General features: G+C 54.3%; 4 protein-coding genes across 4 annotated transcripts; all 4 read left to right on the top strand.

The window, feature by feature from the left end:
* Positions 1–111: 111 nt before the first annotated feature.
* Positions 112–4881, top strand: JKF63_01733 (uncharacterized protein; the record flags this gene model as incomplete). The annotated part of the gene is made up of 1 exon (XM_067897779.1): positions 112–4881. One exon carries the CDS (start codon positions 112–114, stop codon positions 4879–4881), a length of 4770 nt encoding a protein of 1589 aa, XP_067753936.1.
* A 2208-nt stretch (positions 4882–7089) lies between these two features.
* On the top strand, positions 7090–9375 carry JKF63_01732 (uncharacterized protein; the record flags this gene model as incomplete). Its single annotated transcript, XM_067897778.1, has 1 exon — positions 7090–9375. The coding sequence occupies one exon, from the start codon at positions 7090–7092 to the stop codon at positions 9373–9375; it is 2286 nt and encodes a 761-aa protein (XP_067753935.1).
* A 1473-nt stretch (positions 9376–10848) lies between these two features.
* Positions 10849–12537, top strand: JKF63_01731 (uncharacterized protein; the record flags this gene model as incomplete). The annotated part of the gene is made up of 1 exon (XM_067897777.1): positions 10849–12537. The coding sequence occupies one exon, from the start codon at positions 10849–10851 to the stop codon at positions 12535–12537; it is 1689 nt and encodes a 562-aa protein (XP_067753934.1).
* Positions 12538–13617: 1080 nt separating this feature from the next.
* Positions 13618–14358, top strand: JKF63_01730 (uncharacterized protein; the record flags this gene model as incomplete). The annotated part of the gene is made up of 1 exon (XM_067897776.1): positions 13618–14358. One exon carries the CDS (start codon positions 13618–13620, stop codon positions 14356–14358), a length of 741 nt encoding a protein of 246 aa, XP_067753933.1.
* Between the last annotated feature and the right edge of the window lie 1435 nt (positions 14359–15793).

Raw genomic sequence — 15793 nt, 5'->3', positions numbered from 1 at the left:
TCCCCCCCCCCTCCTTTGTATTCCCACTTTCATGAGAATGTGTTCACCTGCTGACTTCTCCATTTCACATGTAGGTCGCACACTCGCCGCTGAGTGATTTTTCTGTGAAGCATGGAGGGCTTCGCGGCGTCGTCTGACACAGCGGCAGACACGTGCATGCGGGAGAAGGATGATCATCTTACGCGACTTATTATCGAGAAGCGCGAGGCAGCGAAACGAATCGAAGGTTTGGAGGCCGAGGTGGCCACGCTGCGAGAGAGACTTCAACGGAGAGCATTCCTGGGAATGGTTTCCTACGATGAAGGACTGCCGCCTACATCCGACAGGGAGTCGACGCTCGAAAATGCACGGGCAGATGAGATCTCGACGTGGAACCGGGAACTCATCAACACCGTCGAAGAGCTGCAGCGTGCACTTATTCACCTGGAGACGGACTCGAAGGCTCAGTTGATTACCTTGACCGATCGCTTGAACCACATGCGTGGGGAAAACGAGAGGTTGATGCGCGAGAACGACTCGCTGAAGAGCCGCGTTAGTGACGATATCTTGCGGCAGCGACAAACAAAACGCATGGAGGTGGCGTCTGAGCGTTTTCGCATCGCTGCCCGTGTTCGGACAGCCGGGCGCCAGCGACTCGAGGCAGCGGAGGCGAACTTGATGGAGGCGCACGATGACCTGTACTACGTGCAGCGCTGGGACGCAGTACTGCTTCCTCAGCGAGACGTCTCCTTCGTTTTTCACTTTGTCTCGAAAATGACATTTCCGCTCCAGGGCATCGAGGAGTTTGCCATGCGCGTGTGTCGGCAGCTTTTCTTTCGCAGCGGCACCCGCTATCGTGGGTACCGCGTGGGATTTTACAATAGCATGGAGGTGTTTGCGTTCCAGACGCCATCTGATGCGCTTCTCTTCGCGAAGGAATGTCACAAGGAGCTCATGCGTCTCTCGTGGTCGTCTTTGATTTTAGGCACGCCGTCTTTCTCCACCATAGTTGAAGACAACTCTGTGCTCTACAAAGGGCCCCGGATACACACATGCATCTTCTCATGTTCACCAGAGTCGTATGTGGACCCTGTCTCCGGAGAGTACGCTTTTTTTGGACCACAAGTCGCGGAAGCCGTTCGGGCTGCCATTGAGCAGTCCCCGGTTGGCGAAATAGCGGTGAATGAAAAGTGGGCACAACTCATGTGCTTGCAGTCGCGGATGCGAGAGGGTCGATCGGCGCTAACAGCAAACGGTGTGGCCGAACTGCGCGAAAGCTTGGGGCCTACGTGGGACGTTATAGGGCTCCCTGGTGCGCGTCAGATCATTGCGTCAATCCTGCCCTCAGAACTGCGCGGGCGTCGTGGGGTGCAGCCAACCGTGCTGCATCCTAGCCGTAAGTACCCATGTTTGGAGCTGAAAGACAGCGCTTCGATAGTGCGTGAAGTGGCCCAAAGAATGAAGGGGATGCTTGCCGACACCTTTGAGGGTGGAGAGGGGTGCTTCAAAAGGGCCATTGGGAGTGGGGGTCTCATACCGGAAACGGTCACACGTCATCCCAACTTTTTGCACGAAGCTGCCGCCCAAGTCTCTTCCCGCACCTCAAGCCAGGAGTGTCGCTCCCAGTTCTCCGAAACCGCTGCCAAGATGATGGAGGTTCTTTCAGCTCAGGAGGAAAAGAAGAATCTCATCGCACTCTGTCGCAGAATGGAGGCCGCTGGCGCGGCGCTGGAGCGAGACATGATGGAGTCTGAGGACCGCTTTGAGATCTGCAAGCACAAAGCACTGGACCCGTCGGAAACGGCCTACATCTGCACAATTGACACGTGTGACGACACTATCTGGAGGCGACTACTCATGACGAGTATCTCAGATGAGCAGCTCGAGTCGATTCGAAACACCATCAGTGGCCACATCCACAACGCTGCAAAGGCGAGCTTTGGTTTCCTCATGGGCGGCAACTACTCTGATATCTTCACGTACGCCTTCCGCGAGGTGGAGGAAGCCCTTGCTTTCGTATCTGAGATATATATCACAGTGAACCGCACAGCCACAAAGTATGCACACATGTCCCTCGGCAAGGGTGATGACATTTTCCTGTTCCGTGCCGGCGTGGTCAGCGGGACGATGAGCACTATCTATCGTCACTTGGAAAACGGCGTGCTCAAGTGCACCGGTCCGGCGATTCGTCTCTCCGGCACTCTATGTGACCTCGCCGACTTCGGGGAAATCCTCGCCATGGAAGACGTTATACGCAGCTTTCACTCGAAAAACGAAAACTTACTGGACACACATTACAACATCGTGAAGAAAGGGTCCCAGTTCGTCTGCTCCTCCGACGCCCCTGCGGTGGTGCATTCCATTTTGCCTAGGCCGTTTGCCTATCGTCGCCAGCATTTGCCCAGCTTTGGGAGGGCCACCTTGCAAAACAAAAAGCTGTACCAGCCATACCGCTGTATTCTGGAATCGTTGACGCTGCGCAGCGAGGTACTGCCGCGGCAGAGCGTGCTCGACATGATGGAGCAGCAACAGCGCCGATTAGAGTTGGGTGAGACAGCCCGTATGAGGGCCGAGGATCACTACGAGCGCTACTGCGAAGTTGGCATGCCCAAAGACCCACTGCTGCTCAACCCGTGGCTTCTGCGGTGCCAACCACAGGCAGAGGTGCACCCGGAAAAAGTGTCAACATGTCGTAGTATCGTGCGGTTTCGTTCGATCGAAGAGCCAGAGGCAGGGGTCATGAATGTCCGGCGCTCGACGAAGCGTCTGACGTTCCTGTACTGCGACGTCGCTGATGTTGAGAAAATCTCACGGGCTGTCGCACCATCCCTCCTTAAACTAGTTTGGGCACACTACAACTACATTGTGCAGAGCTCTGTGCGGATTTTTGGCGGCTATGTGGCCAAGACAAACTCTGCGACTGCATACCTGGTGGTGTTCGAGGAGCCTGCCATGGCGCTTGAGGCGGCGCGGAAGATCCAGCTAGAAATGCTGGAGTCCAACTGGCCAGAGGAGTTGCGCGTGCTGGAGTCGACACTACACGTGAAGGACCCCAAAACCCACACGGTGCTGTTTAACGGGCCTCGCCCGAAAATGGCTGCGCACGTGTCAGATCAGTATTGCTGGTACCCCATATCCACCGCATCTGGGCCTATGGCCCGGAAGGGCAACGCCAGCCGAAAGGGCTCGGGAGAGAACGGTGCTCTCTGCGGCAGCGGTAGCGCTACATCCCTCAGTACTGTCCATATCAGCGGCATTGGCGTGGAGGAGACATTCGTGCTCGGTCGGCACTCTCACGGTGGCGAGATTCGTCTGAGTCGGCCGCTACTAGAGGCGGCGGGCAAGGGTACCAGCGGCAAGCTGCTCCTCGGGCAGCTGTCCATGGAAGTTGTCGTGGCGCCGAGCGTGATACGTTCAATCGAGGATGTCAGGGAGAGCAGTAGTAGTATAGCTGGGATGGCGAAGAAGGCAGGAGGCAAGAAGGAGCGGGGGGCTCTGAAAGGGGATGTCTTTGCGGAGGAGTGCGTGGTTTCTGTGCCGCGTCAGCTTGAGGGCCGCTTGGCACTGTTGCTGCCGTCCACAAGTACCGTTTTCGTTTCGGCCAGGCTCACCGGGGAGAACTTGGCGATGATGACGGCCTCTGCGGACCAAAGTGATCCCTTGGCCATACGCGGCAAGGATGGTGGTGAAGGCTTGAGTGAGGGCACCGCAACTCTCGACTCGGTAACCGCCACGGCCGCCGCAATAGAGGAGACCGGCTTAGCAGCGACCGCGCTTCCCAAGGCCATGCTCCTGCCAGATAATATAATGGCGCAGTATACGTGGCTTGTAGAGCCCTCGAAATCCACCAATCCGCTGCCAGCTGCGTGGCGCCTGAGCTGGGACGCCTTGGCGCACCAACCGGCTGACCGGCGCGCGGGGCTCAGCTTCTTGGAGGAGGCCAAAGGAATCCAAGCAATGTTGCGGGAGTTGATCCGAGTGTATCCCTCAACGCAACGGCAGTACCAGGCGCTGAAGGGCATATTAGATGAATCCGCGACTGAGCCACCAGCCGAGTTTATCCCGGTCAGCTCCAATGATCTGGCTATCGGTGGTGCTGCAAGAAAGAAGACGAGCACCGGGAATCGATTATCCACCAAGGTCTTATCACCGCCGAGATCGTCGTCTGCTGGGCAGGGAAGCACGAACCAAACTCGAAAATCGGAGGATGTCAATCCATCAGATGCATCTTCGACTTCTGTCGCCGTTTCCACGGTTAATCGTGCCGACACCTTCCAGCAATACCTAAGGTTTATGGACTTCTCCAAGCGCCTGGTCACAGAGCTGCTGAACGCGCTGGAGATCGGCACTGAGGATCGCTCGCCGACGCGTATCGCGCTACCGCACGACGGGGACAGCAAGAAGGTTGCAGTTCCTGGTCTGAGGCCTTTATCTGGAAGGGGCGGCCGCTCCGCCGTTCCGCGTGTTGGCCCGAGCAGTGGCTCTCAGAAGCACTCTCGCACCTCCTCCGGTGGACGGGCTTCAGGTACATCATTTGACTTCAGTGAGTGCCAGATATTGGACAGCTTGCTACAATCGAGTATTCCTCTTTTGCCAAGTATTTCGACGCCTGGTGAGCGGCTGCTGAACACGTCACCTTCTGGGGCGTGGGACGATCTGCGCCCGCCTTCATCAAAGTGTGGGTTGGTGCTGCAGCGGAGGGCCTCTTTCGATTCACACCCTGACGGCGTCAAGGACGCTTCAGAGCTGCAGTTCCTCAAGGCGCTCGACTACCTCGACGACGCATGTCGCACGCTGACGCAGATTTCAGGAACCGCACTGGGAAAAATAGCGAAGATCCCATCAGCGCCGCAGTTGAGGTCCAAGACTGCTTTAGTCACACCAATAAAGAAACGCCTCTGACATGACCACGCTCAGGCGTCCAGGTTTTCATACACATTCGTCGGAGCTGGTGCGTCTGTGTGTGTGTGTGTGTGTGTGTGTGTGTGCAGTTCCAAAGGATCTTCTGAATTATGCCAAACAGCTTAGGGCGCGCGCAGGCAGGCGGAATGGGGCCGCACCCCACCTTTTTGGATGAGGGCGAGGGCTCACTGGAGTAGAGAGATGCGAGGAGAATGCGCCTGGTATACGCGCAAGTTGTCTCCTTTGGCGTGATATGTCCCCATCTTTCCCTGACTCGCTTCCCCTCCCCCTCTCCCATCCTCTCCTTCCATTTAACCTGTGTCTTTCCATTTTAGCCTCGTGGGCGGGGGCGGGGGGGAGGAGGGATCGTGCTCCAGTCTCCATCTCGACCTTTGCTTCTCAGTTCTCGAGCACCCCAATGTACAGCACAGTGCGCATACAGCCTCGCTCCTCTCGCCTGCTTATTCTCCCTTCCGTTCCTTCCAACTCATCGGCATGGCTTGGCCTGCTCGCAGCGACTTAGGAAGGGGGTTGGTAATATGTTTCCGTGCTGCACCTAGCGGAGAATTAGCGGTGGCTGGGATGAAGGCGATGGCGTTGATGGTCTGCGTGCTCTCAGTTTTTCTTTCCTGTCGATGTAGATAGCTTGTTGTGGATATCTGATGGTGGTCTGCTGTGTCTTGTTTTCTAATGGGCTTTGCTGCCTCCTCCGTCCACCCCCACCTCTTCACCGATTCACTACGCCGGATGGATCTTTTTCCGTTTTTTTCTTTTTGAATACGCTTGTATATCAACTTGTTTACCAGGATTACTCAAAACACACCGATTTGGCACAGAGGTCACCGTCTAATTCGGGAGTCAAACTCACTCAGGCTGATCCCATATTGCTGCTCTTCAAGGTTGGTGGTTCCGGTGCATCCTTTTTTTTGTGTGGCAGCAGCAAACATGAAACTAATGCAACCCACCACCTCCTTTTTAAAAAAGAAAAAGATGAGGGGGGGGGGCAGGAAGAGTATCTACCCCTCTTTCTATCTGGCATTTCTCCCGCCCTTCTCCTCCTCCTCCTCCTACCCTTGCCCTTCTCCTTCGGCCCGTACCACACCACTCACCCCCCCCACACACACACACACGCATACACACACAAGCGCCACTGATTGGCCTAGGGAGAGGGGTTTGATTATTACTGAACAATCATTTTCTCCTTTTGTGACTGTTTGTCTGTCTGTGTGTGCTCACCCCCCCTATTCCCCTGCCGTCTCTTCCTGCACTCCTCAGCGCTCTTTTTTCTCCCCAAACGCTCACTTACCTCCTTTCTGTCTTCCGCTTCTCACCTTTTCTTTGTCTGGTTTTGTTCTCCTAGTGAGCCCGGCCTCACACCTTCACCCCCCCCCTTTTTTTTTCACCGCCTCCTCTCCACGCACACTTTCAAATCATCTTCTCTCTCCTTTCCTCCTGTGTGTGTGTGTGTGTGTGTGTGTGTGTGTATCGATGGATCTGGGAGTGATTTAGTGTGTAATATCACCTATTCCTCCTTTCTTTCTACTGCCACGTCTTACTTTGCGTAAGGTTGCGTGACATATATATATATATATGTATGTATGTATATAAATGTATATATGTATATATATATATATATATACAAGGTCTCCGATAACTGCTTTGGCGACAGCGTCACATCCTAATCCACCTACTAAACGTGTCTTGTGTCAGTCGCCTACCTCCTTTTCTGCTTTCACCACTCCTGTTGCCTGTTTCTTGACCTCGTCAGCTGCATTGGTGTAGTGAGTACGCTGACAGATCTTTGCCTTTTTTTTTGCATTGTGTATATCGATTCTTCTCGTCTTCCTCTGCTCTTTTCTTTGCCGCCGTCGATGTTTCTTTTTCCTTTTTAAAATTCGAAGTCCCCCCCCCTCCCTCCCTCCCTCCCTCCCTTCCGCTTTGTGCTCTTGGCTGTGGCCCCCTCTCTTTGCTGTGAGTCGACACAAAGAGTCGATTCGCTGGTACAGCTCCTTCTTTTCCCCCTTCGAAATGTCACTCGCTTCACTGTCACCAACAACTGACACAGCAGCCGACGAAGCAGCACCCACATCTTCCGCGTCTTTACCTCTCCAAACCAGGCGCGTACAGAGGCAGAGAGAGACGTTTGACCGAGCTCCATTGTGTGGGATAAAGGCTACGATTGCTGCTGCTGCTGCACCGCAGCGGCAAATGAAACCGGCGGCTCTGGCGCCGCTGTGGGCGCGTGTGCTGATAATCATTCTTGAGGCGATTATCTGGCTGGTGACTTTTGGCAGAGTGAACCGGGTGGAGACGCTGGAAGCGCTGTTCTACTACTCGCCTCACTGGAGGGAGCGATATAGAGCGGAGGAGAGCATCAAGGGTGCTCTACGGTCTGGCATGGGCGCGGCGTGCCGTCTCGCGCGACCGCTTCTTCACATTGAGACCGAGCTCTCTACCAAGAGCAGCCACGACGATCGCGGTGACAGCCTTACCCCACGTACAATGACAGCGTGCGAAAAGACCCTCGAGGAGCGACAGCGTATGAACGCACGCATCCGCAACTGTCTCCGAAATGTGCCAGTAGACGACTTACAAGCGCCGCTCCTCATGAATGCGTGCACGTGGAACGTGAACCAGCAGGTGCCACCCGTCAATGAAGAGGCCTTCCTCTCATGGCTGATCGGGCAAGAGCTCACGGAGGAGGTGAAGCAATATCATGAGCACAAGCAGGCTGTTGCAGCCTACGGTGGTTTTCCTGGGAAGCCACACTACCCGACAGGGCTTTCCGCTATGCGCTCCCGAAAAGCGAGTCTGAACTCGATATCAAATGTGGATATTAGCCGTACCAGGTGCACCACCCCTGAGGATGTAGGACTGGCCGATCAACAGAGGGCTGCTGCTGCTGCTCTCTTACAAAACGAGTGGCGGGGGCTTGAGGCAAAGCTGCCGGATTTGTTTCTCATTAGTCTGCAGGAGGTCGAGATGACGGGTACAGCGCTCGTGAAGGAGTCAACGCAGCGCAGCTGGGAGTGGGCGGACGCTATTATTGAAACCCTTGCTGCTGCCACGGACCATGCGGTTGAGTACAAGAAGGTGCAGGTGGTTCAGCTTGTGGGACTGGTGCTGATCGTGCTCGTACAGGCAAGGCACGTGGACTACGTCTCGCACGTGCGCCTTTCTCTCACCCGCACCGGTGCTCTTTCGGTGCTGGGCAACAAGGGATCCGTCGCCATGCGCGCGACCATCTACGGCAAGCGGTTTCTTTTCATCTCCGCCCACTTTGTAGCACACAAACACAACGAAAGGCGCCGTATGAGCAACTATCAAGCTGCTCTCAAAGACATTCGGTTCGACATGCCTGCCTGGAGCGATGACGAGAGCGAAGTGTTGCAGACCTTTCTGAATGCAAAAGAGTTGTTAGGCAGCAGTGTTGAGAGTTTGTCAGTGCGAGGCAACCGTGCATGTGAGCGTCTGTTGCGCTTCGGCCATACCGCCTTCCACCGCTCGTTCACGACAGATGCCGAGATACGGGTCCTGGATGACCACGATTACGTGTTCTTTCTTGGCGACTTGAACTCTCGCTTACACGCGTTGCCGAGCCCTTTCATCAGAGAGGCAGTGAGGCGCGGCGAGTACGACCACTTGCTCTGCCACGACGAGTTACGCCAGTTGATGGTGTCTGGCGAAGCCTTCGATGGGTTTAAGGAGCAATGGATTTCGTTCCCGCCCACATACAAGTATGACAGGGGCACGGACATGTTCGACACCAGTCGAAAGCGCCGCGATCCTGCCTGGTGCGACCGGGTCCTCTTTCGCGTGTTGGAGAGTGATGCAGGGGTGAGCACACCACGGGAAGAAGACAGTGTTGAGTTATCCAACAGTCAAGTTAGGTTTGCACCGCCTCTCCTCGACTTGCAATGCTCCACGCCGCTGCAGAACGACCCGACGGCAACCGGGGCGTGGATCTCACTAGAGGAGCTTGAAAGCAAACACTTTTCCCTGAGCGCGACGTCACTCGCAGGAACCGCCCCTGCACGATCGTCGTCTTCAGCCAGCTCTGAAGACCCCAGCTTGGGACGATCCCTTTCACTTGCGCTACAGGACACTTCCATGGCTGTCGTGGCTGCGCGAAACGATTTTGGCTCACCAGATAAGTCTTGCCAGTACGACTCAGCATCGTTGACTTCACGTGCGCAGGCGCATGCAGTGTGGGAAAAGAAACCGTGCGCACAAACTTTTTGTGCCGCGCGTCGTTCAAGGTGCGTACCGACAGCGGCGGCGCCGCCATCGTCTTCGCTAAAAGCGGATCTAAGCATGCCGGCGCGGTTTCCGATGGTCATCAATCACGTTAATCCATTAGAGTACACGTCTGTGTCGAGTCTACGGCAGTCAGACCACCGTCCAGTACGCGCACGATTCGAGGTAAAAGTCATTGTGATGGAGCCGGCGCTGGTCACGAAGGTCGTGAAGGAAGTGCAGCGACTCATCAATTAAAAAAAAAAACGGTCTTTTTGTTGCTGTTGCTATTCGGCTCTCTATATTTATACATATTTATGTATTCATTGATATGGAACAAGTAGAAAGCGGCTGCTCACTTTGGCTATCGTTGCAGTCGCCCTGCCCAACGCATCCCACCTTGTGTGGCTTTCGCTCTAATTTGACCACTCCCTCTCTTTCTTGTTAGCGATGCCACCTTACTCCACTATTTGTCTATCTCTGATGTTTCTCTCTTCAGTTGATTGTGTGTTTCTTGGGATGTGGAAAAAGATACGCCGCACTGCATACGTGGGCGTGTGTGCGTGTGTAGTCTAAAGTGGGGGGAGGGAAAGGAGAGAGCGGTATTGACAATGTTAACAGGCAAAGAAAGCAGTAATGCAAAAAAAAAGGGGGGAGGGAAAAAAGGGTACACAGCATCACCTGAGATGGCGATAGCACAGCGCGTGCATCGGGAGAGGGAGGGGGAGGGGGGGTCTATGAGATTATCAGCTTAAAGAATATCGTGTTCTTTAACGCTACTGTAAGTAGAGAGGGGACATAATTGTCCTTGAGACGATCTTCTCACCTCAGACGTCTTCCCGTGTGTGTGTCGTGTGTCTGTCTATTGAGGGTAAGAGGAGGAGGAGGGGGGGGGTCTGCGTGGCTGGCGTCTTGAACAACAGCACCCTCGCTATTGCAAATGGAGCACAACGAGCGTGGCAGTCGCCGTGAGATTCCGCTCTCTTTGCCTTCCTCGTTTTTTTTTTTCCATTCGTCTCCCGAGCTTTTTACACATTCATCAGCCACGGGCTCCATAATGATCTACGCATTAAAACCAAACGACCGAAAAGCATCAAGAGAGGACTCGAGAATAAAAAAGATTTTGCTGCAACTTGACTCTGTTGTTGAAAAAAAAAAAAAAACATACACAAGTAAAATTGTATGAAAGGCCCCTTTATCGACGCGCCTCTTTGAGAAAATTGAATCGCCCTCTGCCTGGCGTACAACTCCACATGTTCTCTCGCATGCACTGATCGCGGCGGTTTCTCTTCTTTTCATGAATGCCTTCCTCGAAAAACGGCTTCTCTACTCGTCCCCTTTTGTTGTTCATTCATGCTGGCGACAATGTGTACGTCTATATATATATATATATATATGTGTGTGTACGCATCTCCCGCGTATTCGTACATGAATACACCACGGCGTACACCAAAGAGGTATGATTTTCGAGGGTACAACAAAAGAAATAAAGAGCAGGGAAAAACGAGAGAGAGAGAGAGAGGGGAGGTAGGTGGACTCTGTTGGGCGGAGTAAACGGTGTCGAGTGTGGTGGTGTTGTGGGGGAGTATCCGAGTGCCCTTGGCGAGGGTGCAGAGAGAGGGAAAAACAAAGGAAAATTCTTTTCATTTTTGACCCTATTGTGTCAACAGGGGTGGTGGCGGTGGGAATATATATGAACCACACACACACACACACACACACACACACTTGATGAGGTCTTTCGGTCCCACAAAGGACAAGGCGCTTCCGTTGCGCAGCACTACAATCCGTCACCCTGAACGGCCAACTCCACAGAACGCCGCTGCAGACTACTCGTCCATACGACTGAACACGTATCATGACACGAGTGATTTAAGGGCGGCGCTGCGCAAGATAGAGGCCGCCTTTGCGCCCGTGGAGCAAGAGGGGCCCACAGCGCCGAAACCGGCCACCGCGGTGTCAAGTGCCACCGCCAATCTCGGCACGGCGGGCGTACGGCAAACAAAACCGGGCGACAGTACCAAATCTCGGCCCACCATTGTCGTCGTGAAGAGGAGCGCAGCAGTACCACCCACGCCACTGAGGAAAGGCCTACCAGCGATTTTGCAGTTGGCGCCGCAACTGCTGATTCATTGCTGCTCCTTCTGCGACTTGCGAACACTAGGTGTGCTGTGTAGTGTGTCGGTGCGGATGAATGTCCTGGTGGCGCGCCAGGGTGACGAGTTGTGGCTCGCAGCAGCGAAGCGCCGGCGAATCCCGATTGCTGTCGCTGGTTCTGCGCGAGAGGAGCTGCGCAAAGTCCTAGTGGAACGCGCACGCGAGCGGCATGCTGAAGAGGCGTACTACGAGGCGGAGATCGCAAGAATGGAGGAGCGGCTCTTGGCGCGCACGCAGGACATCTACGCCCAAAACATCGATGTTGATCGCACATTACGGATGTACGGTGCCGCATCGACGCCAGCCCCTGTGAACCCTGAACCGTTCTGGCTCCAGCAGCGGCGTAGGCCTCTGCCGAAAGCTGATGATAGGGAAAAATCTACCGATACGACGATCTCTGCATCGGCACAGTCCACAGAAATGCGCGCCAAGTTGCGAACAGAGATTGAGGCACTAGAGGAGATGAAGCGAATCTGCCAATGCCGTCTGAAACTCCAGGAGGAGGTCCTGCTTGACCATGATGCCCAGCTGCGCAAGTGGCAGTCGGTGCTGCTTCCCTGTGAGGGTGCAGACTTCGAGTCACCTATTCACCGGACGCCCAACAGGTCGGAAAAAGTCTCCTCCCACACGGAGGGAGACGCAGCAACAGCAACAACAATGGCTGCTACTGAAGGGGCTGCCCAGAAGCTTGTTTCCCCAGCCCAGATGGATGAGTTCGAACGTCGCATAGTGCGCCTCGTTCTTAACGGTAGCGCCCCGACCTCATCGGCAGCGATAGCCGATGCGTCGTCTGGCGACTCGAACTTGCCTGTCGTGTTGCGGCGCGGTGCAGAAAACTTTGTGGACTTGGAGCTAGTCCTGCGCATTGTTGGACGTAGCGAGCTTGCTGCCGCCTCCGCTCCCGCGAACCAAGGCGCGGTGCTTACGGGCAACACGAAAGGGACCGCCACTACTGGTGCCACAGTCGCTGCCACTGGCTGTGATGCCGCACTGCGGGCAGCCGCTAAGCGCTGGTGCGCTTTTCAAAAGTTTTGCCCGACGAATGAGGAGTACGAGAATGCGCGTCTCCTTTTGAAAGCGCGCGCGCGCCGGGACCTACCAGTGTCTGGCGCCAAGGCCCATGGCGAGGGCGCCTCTAATGCAGACAAGCCACTGCGACCGCCGCTCACCTCGAGGCATATGCCGGCGCTGCTGCGATTGTCAGGTTTTGTGCGCCGCGTAGAGGCCATGTCTGATTCTCAGGTGGTGCGAGAATGGATGTAAACTATACACGACAGAGGAGCTGAAAAGTTTCCTCCTACTTTTTTCCCCCGCACGCTAGCAAACAGCATCTGTATATGTATCTATATATACATATATAGATATAGATACACATGCGTATTTATATATTTGCTCGCTTGTTGTACCGCTGTGTAGCTCCTCCTCTCAGCCTATCTTTTTCTCCATTCCCCTTCTCCCCTGGTTGAGAATAGAATGGGTGACACAAAGGTCATTTTTGCGTTGAAAAAAAAATGCAACCCCCTGCGCTGGGGGGGGGTATGCGGTCATCAGTAGTGCCATTTGGTCTTTGCCCCGCCCTCCCCTCTCCGTGTTTTGTTTTCATCTCCAATCTTCACACATCGAGTTGAATGACGGGAGGAGGGGAGGAGAAGTCTTCACGGTAAGGCGAAAGTGAGAAAAGCTCAACATGAAATGCACAAGAAACGCCGGTTCACGGGTACTGTCGCTCATAATGAGGAGACCCATCCAGGCTTGGTGCGACGGACTGTGTGCAGCAACTTTCTTCTGCCGCCCGGCAGATACCTGGCTGAAGAGGGCTATTAAGGCAGGGCCGCGGCGCGTCCCCCCCTTTTTTTTCCAGCGCTTTTCAGTTGTGCGCTTGCCAGCATCTATCCCCCGCGACATTCGCATTGCCCCCGCACCCGTTCCCCTCTCCCCCCACTTTGTTCTCTTTTTTTTTCACCAACTCGTGTTACCTACCTGGGGTACAGATGTATATGTATATACATGGTTGTATGTCTGCACGTGTGCACATTTATACATATATTATATTATACCTTTTTTTTCTCTGCTTCCGAGTGTCGGTGCCCTGACGCGCTTATAGCGTGCACGTGTTTATAACGTGCTCCTTGTTTAGATGAGGCACCCATCGCCGGCTTTCACCGGTCTCCCTTTGTGACCATCTTTTCGTATCGAGCCGCATTACATGTGTGACCATCGCACATTTCTCTCTCCCCTTTACGTCACAGACATCTGACGCCTTCATTGCGTCTCTTCATACTTTTCTTCCCTGCCGTACACACGCACACACACACACACACACACTCTCTCTCTCTCTTCGAGATGAAGCCCTTACGATTGTGCGTCGTTTCGCAGACGAGGTATAGATGTGGCTGCTTTTCGTGTGCTGCTCAATTGCTGAGAACTTCATCGCACTGGGTGAGCACGTCGCAGCGACACACCTCTTCGCTGTCTTCCTCTCCCCCCTCTGCCGAGGATGAGGCCGTTGATCGCAAAGGACCATCCTCAGGGAGCGAAGATGCCCCCACCGCTTCCGTCCCTCGAAGTGAGAATGAAATGACAACTGTCCACAGTGACGGCGTCGATGCAGCTGCTAGGCGGCTGGAGGCGAGGGACGCCATCATCCAAGAGATACTCTCGCGTGATAGGGTGATCTTCGAGCTGAAGCGTCAGCATGAGCTGAGTATGCTGCGTGTGGAACAGAACCAAGCGCGCGTGCTGAAGGATCAGGAGGACCGCGGTATGTATTACGAGCAGAACAGCAATGTCCACACCTTTGACACTATCTCCGTCGGTCTGTACTCGCAGCGCAGTACGCTTTATCACACCATGAGCGCCGAGCGATTGCGCAACGTGAAGGTGTTTCTCATGGTGCTCTCAACGGTACTCTCGTGTGTCTACCTGTATTATCGTTACATGATCAATGTCGATTGGGCGTACGTGGAGCGTCCAATTAAGATGTTAGGCAGCCGCGTGAGCGCGATCCGCGAACAGCGATGGAAACGTCTATCGGAGGAACAGCAGTTTGATGAGTTGCGAAAACAGGGCAGCGGGGCCGCTTAGCTTGCTGTGGCTCAACAGGAGCCATGTGACTCTGACAACAGCCACCACCGCAAGTGTGTGTGTGTGTGTGTGCAGTTGTTGGGAGGAGAAGGGGTGGTACTAGTGGTGCCTTGGTTTTTGTTTCGCTCACATTTTTATGCAATCAGCGATTTATCGAAAAGGGATGCCATCCTCAATCACTGCAATAACCAAAAAAAACGGGTTACGCACACACTTTTTTTTGTCTCTCCGTCCATCTCTCTGTTTGTGTTTGTATTTGTGTGTGTGTGCGTGCGCGTCTGTAATTGATGATGGGGAGGGGGAGATAGGGGGATACATGCACGTGTCTCTCTTCGTACTCAACCCCGGACCCTTTTCTTCTTTACAACGCCCTCAAGCCCATGCGGCTCTGTCATGGAGTAAAAGGGGGGGAGGGAGAAGAGTTTGCTTGTCTCAAATCAAAATATGTTGTGCCAGTAGTTCACCACCTCTCCCCCCTTCCCCCTCCATATACACACACACACACAGACACCCTCGGGCAGCCCAACCGAACTCTCTCGATTGTTTCTCTTTTCCATCCTTCCCTTTTGGCACACCCTGATATCCTTTTGGTGTCTGACACACACACACACACACACGCTCACGCATGTATATGCCCGCATACATATATATATATATATTTAATCTCGGTGACTTATTCCTGCTTTTGATGTCCGTGTGGTATGACCCTCTGAGAGTGACGTCGAGTGAAGAGTGTCACCTTTTATTTTATGTGTGTTCTCCCGCCACTTTCTTGGATGCCTACTCGCTGACTCGCATTTGCAGTGGCCTTTTCACCTCCACCCCCCCCCCCCCCTACCCCGGCACGCACTGAGGTTCACACAAATAACACACCACGCCGATGCCTTGCGCATGCGTTTGCACAGAGTCTCTCCCCCACCCCTCACATTTCCTTTTTTTTCTTGACTCTCCCTTTGCCAGCGCTAGCGGTGAGGGATCTCAATTAATTGCCCAGCCCACGGCGTTCTTCGTCTATCCGAACGTCCGCTGAACGACACTATATATATATATATACATATATAGATATCCAACAACGGAGTGCCATTATCATACCCCGTCCGTCCCTCTCTCTCTTTCTCATCATCGATATGCGTGCGTTACCGTACTCCCTACCTTATGGTCTTGACGGCAGCGTCGCCGCGGCTGTCACTGCGCTGCGTGGCTCACGGCCGCGTCTTTGCTGTCGATTCTGGTGGACCTGCATCCCGCGCACTCGAGAGTCGGAGACTGGCACCTGCGTACCATTGACGTTAGCAACCCCTGCTCGTCATCTGAGCCACGGTGGTGCCGGTCCGGCACACGAGTCAGCCAAGGGAGAAGCTTTGGCTCCTGCATCATCATCTGCGCCGCGCTACCGAAGCCAAGTACGCGACGCCGTAGGTTCATGGCGTTCGCC

Source organism: Porcisia hertigi, chromosome 34 (assembly GCF_017918235.1).
Source record: "Porcisia hertigi strain C119 chromosome 34, whole genome shotgun sequence".
Lineage (NCBI taxonomy): Eukaryota > Euglenozoa > Kinetoplastea > Trypanosomatida > Trypanosomatidae > Porcisia > Porcisia hertigi.
Note: the sequence above shows the minus strand (reverse complement) of the source record. Positions and strands in the feature narration are given on the sequence as shown.